A 6,597-nucleotide genomic window follows, 5' to 3' on the forward strand; every position below is an offset into this window, starting at 1 on the left:
TTTTAGACGAAATCAATAGCGATCTACACATTGCGATGCTCAAAATCTAGGTCTCTGGAAGAGCGTAGCGTTCCAAAGGATTGGAAAAGGGCACAGGTCATCCCCGTTTTCAAGAAGGGACGTCGAACAGATGTGCAGAACTATAGACCTATATCTCTAACGTCGATCAGTTGTAGAATTTTGGAACACGTATTGTGTTCGAGTATAATGACTTTTCTGGAGACTAGAAATCTACTCTGTAGGAATCAGCATGGGTTTCGAAAAAGACGGTCATGTGAAACCCAGCTCGCGCTATTCGTCCACGAGACTCAGAGGATCATAGACACGGGTTCACAGGTAGATGCCGTGTTTCTTGACTTCCGCAAGGCGTTCGATACAGTTCCCCACAGTCGTTTAATGAACAAAGTAAGAGCATATGGACTATCAGACCAATTGTGTGATTGGATTGAGGAGTTCCTAGATAACAGGACGCAGCATGTCATTCTCAATGGAGAGAAGTCTTCCGAAGTAAGAGTGATTTCAGGTGTGCCGCAGGGGAGTGTCATAGGACCGTTGCTATTCACAATATACATAAATGACCTGGTGGATGACATCGGAAGTTCACTGAGGCTTTTTGCAAATGATGCTGTGGTGTATCGAGAGGTTGTAACAATGGAAAATTGTACTGAAATGCAGGAGGATCTGCAGCTAATTGACGCATGGTGCAGGGAATGGCAATAGAATCTCAATGTAGACAAGTGTAATGTACTGCGAATACACAGAAAGATAGATCCCTTATCATTTAGCTACAAAATAGCAGGTCAGCAACTGGAAGCAGTTAATACCATAAATTATCTGAGAGTACACATTTGGAGTGATTCAAAATAGAATGATCATATAAAGTTGATCGTCAGTAAAGCAGATGCCAGACTGAGATTCATTGGAAGAATCCTAAGGAAATGCAGTCCGAAAACAAAGGAAGTAGGTTACAGTACGCTTGTTCGCCCACTGCTTGAATACTGCTCAGCAGTGTGGGATCCGTAGCAGATAGGGTCGATAGAAGATATAGAGAAGATCCAACGGAGAGCAGCGCGCTTCGTTACAGGATCATTTAGTAATCGCGAAAGCGTTACGGAGATGATAGATAAACTCCAGTGGAAGACTCTGCAGGAGAGATGCTCAGTATCTCGGTACGGGATTTTGTCAAAGTTTCGAGAACATACCTTCACCGAAGACTCAAGCAGTATATTGCTCCCTCCTACGTATATCTCTCGAAGAGACCATGAGGATGAAATCAGAGAGATTAGAGCCCACACAGAGGCATACCGACAATCCTTCTTTCCACGAATAATACGAGACTGGAATAGAAGGGAGAACTGATAGAGGTACTCAGGATACCCTCCGCCACACACCGTCAGGTGGCTTGCGGAGTATGGATGTAGATGTAGATGCAGATCTTCATATCTATAATAATTAATTAATTATGGGAGATAAATGTTAATAATAATTTGCAAACAATGATAACTATTGCAAGTTAAGTGTATAGTATAACTTAACTAGTTTAAAATACGTGTGATGCCACCCAAAATATTATATAGTGATGTTCTTTACGTCATGAATTTTCTATTGAATTTTATAATCAGTGATGGCAACATAGTGAAAGAACTGGAAGCGAGGTGTAGCAAAGCTAATGCAGTGAGCGCTCAGCTACGATCTACTCTCTTCTGCAAGAAGGAAGTCAGTACCAGGACTAAGATATCTGTGCACCGTTCAATCGTTCGATCAACTTTGTTGTATCGGAGCGAAAGCTGGGTGGATTCAGATTACCTTATCAATAAGGCTGAGGTTACGGATATGAAAGTAGCTAGGATGATTGCAGGTACTAGTAGATGGGAACAATGGCAGGAGGATGTCCACAATGAGGAAATCAAAGAAAAACTGGGAATGAACTCTATAGATGTAGCAGTCAGGGCGAACAGGCTTAGATGATGGGGTCATGTTACACGCATGGGAGAAGCAAGGTTATGCAAGAGACTTATGGGTTCTGCAGTAGAGGGTAGGAGGAGTCGGGGCAGACCGAGGGGAAGGTACCTGGATTCGGTTGAGAACGATTTTGAAGTAATAGGTTTAACATCAGAAGAGGCACCAATGTTAGCACTGAATAGGGGATCATGGAGGAATTTTATAAGGGGGACTATGCTCCAGACTGAACGCTGAAAGTAATCAGTCTTAAATGATGATGGTGGTGATGATGATTTTATAAACAGTTTCCCATCAAACTTTGTTTATTGCTCTTTACGAGCTTAATTATTTATGAATCTTAACGTATGACTACGGCACTCGATCCGCTATGACGAAACGTTTTTAATGAGTGGCCGCTCGTCCCTGTAAGTTGTTGTTTACTATTTTTATTAATCTTTCAGTATTCGTGATATTAACCGATTTTGAGGTTGCTATAACTTTTGCATCTCGTGACTTGAAATAAACATCGATCTTTCAGAAGGTGCACATTGCAGACCACAATCCACTGCCGCATCGCTCTTCATAGTTCTCGCGTAATGCGCAGAAAACCAAACAGTGCCCCCAGCTGCGGGCCGCGCAGACCGACCTCTGCAAGTCTGGCGCGGGCGCGGCGCGCGCTTCCGGGAATCTCCACAAAGCAGTCCTTGCCTACTAGAAACGTCCATCTAGTAACGGGGGTTTGTACTGGAGCAATCTTAACTGTCATCTCAGGCCCAGGGTGGCAAAAAGGCACACCACATAGCTTCAAATTTCGGTCCTGTCTAAAATTAATTAAAATGCCACTGTGACATTACAAGAATACACAAATTACTATATATGACAAGTTATAAGATTTATCCTAAAATGATAACACAACCTCTCCCTTTCTCATTCTACATTTTAATTTATCAAACCTTTCAAGGTTCATATGGTAAATACAAAAAGATTTAATTACTTTTAACTCCCAACAGGTCAATTACCATGTAGACATTGAATACGTGATTATTAAAACTTTATCTCTATATATGAAAATATTATAACAAATGAAACAATTAAACCTTTATCAATGATATTTACATCTACCTTGTTGTACATGAGCAATGGGCTAAGTTGGTGGAGAATGAACTTTATCTTTTGAAGTAATCAAAACTATCATGTACTCTTGAATTTCTATATTGGAAACGTACGCAGGTTGGAGTGAGCAAATATCGACTCAACATTTTAACTCGCCTAAAGGGTGTTGGTACATTACCGATCGGAAACAATGGCGGCATTGTCTCCGTGCCGGATCTGAAACGCTAATTCCCTACTCTGGCTTTGACTGAATTAAATCAGTCTTAACTTCCCTCCATTCCGTATAATGTTAAATGTTCCCTAGTCGAAATTAATAGCAATTCCACACTCGCTATGGGATGGAGCGACATGCACAAATCTCAGCCCCCACAAATTCCCACATGAATATGAACTACCAATTTCCATTTGTCGCCACGATACGTGCAACTTACCGCCCTCACTTCGCAAATGTAAAGTTTGAGTCTCAACGTCTTCGCTACTTTTACCACACACATGTGAGTATCCCATCACGAGACCAGAGCTCTCTGTGTGTTAACTTAATTCTCAAAATTCTTTTATATGACGTTACTCTCCCCACCACGGTTCTACTACGTCACACAGTATCGCTTCGGCCAACTGCTTCCTCGTTATATGTGAATTCTTATTTTTCTTGCTTGGGTCGCTGCTATCCTCGTTAATGTAGTATCACAATTTACCCACAGTCTCGGCTGTGTTTATTCTAAAAAGTACTATATTGTACTCGCCTTATTTCTTTCTGCACTGCAGTTGTGCCTTCTTTTGTTAATGTTAATTGGGGTTTCCCAATGCCATTAGCCACTTGCACTGCTCTCCAAACTCCGTTCACTTTATCTCATTTGGGCATGCACCTGTCGTTATAAGGGTAGACATTGTTTTGTTATTCAGTACATGAGATTGCCAAATTACTTCCTGTTGACAATACAGAGATATTTTCTGGGGATTTTATTCTGTACCATACGTATGAAGCTTATGTAAGGTCCGAAAAATGCGGACACCTTACAAAGGCCCCAGAGAGGCAATTCTCACGTTGCGGTTGACAATGGAAGCAAGACTAAAGAAAAATCATGGCACTTTCATAGGATTTGTAGAGCTGGAAATAGCATTTGACAATGTAAAGTGGTGCAAGATGTTCGAAATTCTGAGAAAAATAGGGTTAAGCTGTAGGGAGAGACGGGTAATGTACAATATATGAAAGAGCCAGGAGGGAATAATGAGAGTGGACGACCAAGAACGAAGTGCTTCTATTAAAAGGGGTGGAAGACAAGGATGTTATCTATCACCCCTACTGTTTAATCTGCATAAACAAGAAGTACTGATTGAAATAAAAGAGAGGTTCGCGGGGGGGGGGGGGGGGGGGTAATATTCTAGTTGAAAGGATATCAATGATAGAATGAGATTGGTATCCAGAGTTAAAGTGAAAAAGCATTGCAGCGTATGCTGAATGGAATGAACAGTCTAATGAGTACAGAATGTGGATTGAGAGTAAATCGAAGACAGACAAAAGTAACGACAAGTGGCAGAAATGAAAACAGTGAGAAACTTAACATCAGGATTAATGGTGACGAAGTAAATGAATTCTGGTACCTAGACAGTAAAGTAACCAATAACGGATGGAGCAAGGAGGACATCAAAAGCAGACAAGCACAGGCAAAAAGGACTTTTCCGACCAAGAGAAATCTACTAGTATCCAAAATAGCGCTCAATTTGAGGTGGAAATTTCTGAAAATGTACGTTTGGACGACAGCGTTGTATGAAAGTGGAACTTGGACTGTGGGAAAACTGGAACAGAACAGAATCGAAGCATTTTAAATGTGGCGCTACAAACGATTCTTGAAAATTAGGTGGAGATGCTGCACAGAATCGGAGACGAAAGGAATATGTGGGAAACACTGACAGGAAGAAGAGACAAGATGATAGGACATCTGTTAAGAGATAAGTAAATGGCTTCCATGGTACTAGAGGAGACTAGAGGAGACTAGAGGGACTGGAATACTTCCAGCAAACAGTTGAGCACATGTGTGGCAAGTGCTACGCTGAGATGAAGAGGTTGGCACAGGAGAAGAATTCGTGGCGGGCTGCATCAAGCCAGTCAGAAGAATGTTTATTAAAAAAAAAAAACAAGAGGTAGGAAATCGGCTGTGTCCTTTTCGAGGGAAACATGCCTGCAGTTTCCCTAAGAGATTCAGAAAAACTGGTGAAAAACTGAATCTGGCTGCCATAGTGGGGATTAAAAAAGCTGTGATCACGGATGCGAGCTCAATGTCGCACCACGGAGCCTCGTAGGTAAACTTTTCCAAATAAAGTCGTTTAATTCTATGGTATAGAACTTCATTGATAGTAACTACACATGTGCTCGAACTTTACAGTAGTAGTTTCAGTTTCGACTTTTAAAATCCATTCCAATATCTGTTGTTTTATTAAGGGGAAATGTTACTATGTATTCGTCATTGTAAACACTTATGCTTACGTTGTTAACAGGTTCAGCATGGGGCCGTGGCTGATCAACACGTACTTCAGCAATGGTTGTGCACGCATAGTGGCCTAGCATAGCATCTTATGTACAGCTGAAGTAAGGAAGTACAGTGTATTTACTTTTTAATAAATAAAGGTTAATAGTCTTCATTGTTTTAAATGCTGCTCCAATCTCACAAGCTACAATGTTTCAATTGGCAGTCCTTGAAATGTCGTATCGATTCCATATACCAGAAAGAACTGTAAAATTTAATATAATTGGTATGCACATCATGCAGTTGACAGTGTATTTAAGAAGGTGTATATACGCATTGAAAAAGATTCTGACAGATATTCAAGTTTACTTTTTTTTCAAATATTGGACGATATACTATGTGATCAACAGTATCCAGATACCACCAGAAACATATGTTTTTCATATTCGGTGCATTGTACTGCCACCTACTGCCAAGTACTCCGTATCAGCGACCTCAGTAGTCATTAAATATCGTGAGAGAGCAGAATGGGGAGCTCCACGGAACTCACGGACTTCGCATGTGGTCATGTGAGCGTGTAAGGAGCGAACATTGAACGATTAAACAGTGGAAAAACGTTGTGTGGAGTGACGAATCACGGTACACAATGTGGCGATCGGATGGCAGGGTATGGGTATGCCGAATGTCTGGTGAACGTAATCTGCCACTGTGTGTAGTGCCAACATAAAATTCGGAGGCGGTACTGTTATGGTTGTGGTCGTGTTTTTCATGGAGGGGACATGCACCCCTTGTTGTTTTGCGTGGCACTATCACATCACAGGCCTTCATTGATATTTTAAGCAGCTTCTTGCTTCCCACTGTTGAAGACCAATTCGGGAATGGCGATTGCATTTTTCAATACGATCGAGCACCTGTTCATAATGCACGGCCTGTGGTGGAGTGTTTACACGACAATAACGCCCCTCTAATGGACTGACCTGCACGGAGTCCAGACCTGAATCCTAAAGAAAAACCTTTGCGATGTTTTGGAACGCCGACTTCACGCCAAGCCTCACCGACCGACATCGATACTTCAGTG

General features: G+C 41.6%; 1 protein-coding gene across 4 annotated transcripts in view; it reads left to right on the top strand.

Moving 5' to 3' along the window:
• LOC126108575 (uncharacterized) overlaps positions 1 to 5,690 on the top strand; it is a 105,915-nt gene extending 100,225 nt beyond the window's left edge. For all 4 annotated transcript variants that reach the window (XM_049913866.1, XM_049913863.1, XM_049913864.1 and 1 more), the window contains one exon: positions 5,551 to 5,690. In XM_049913866.1, coding sequence (XP_049769823.1) covers positions 5,551 to 5,573 — 23 coding nt within the window. In that variant the 3' untranslated portion in view covers positions 5,574 to 5,690. The remainder of the gene's footprint in view (positions 1 to 5,550) is intronic.
• The last annotated feature ends 907 nt before the right edge of the window (positions 5,691 to 6,597 follow it).

This window comes from Schistocerca cancellata, chromosome 11 (assembly GCF_023864275.1).
Source record: "Schistocerca cancellata isolate TAMUIC-IGC-003103 chromosome 11, iqSchCanc2.1, whole genome shotgun sequence".
Taxonomy (NCBI): domain Eukaryota; kingdom Metazoa; phylum Arthropoda; class Insecta; order Orthoptera; family Acrididae; genus Schistocerca; species Schistocerca cancellata.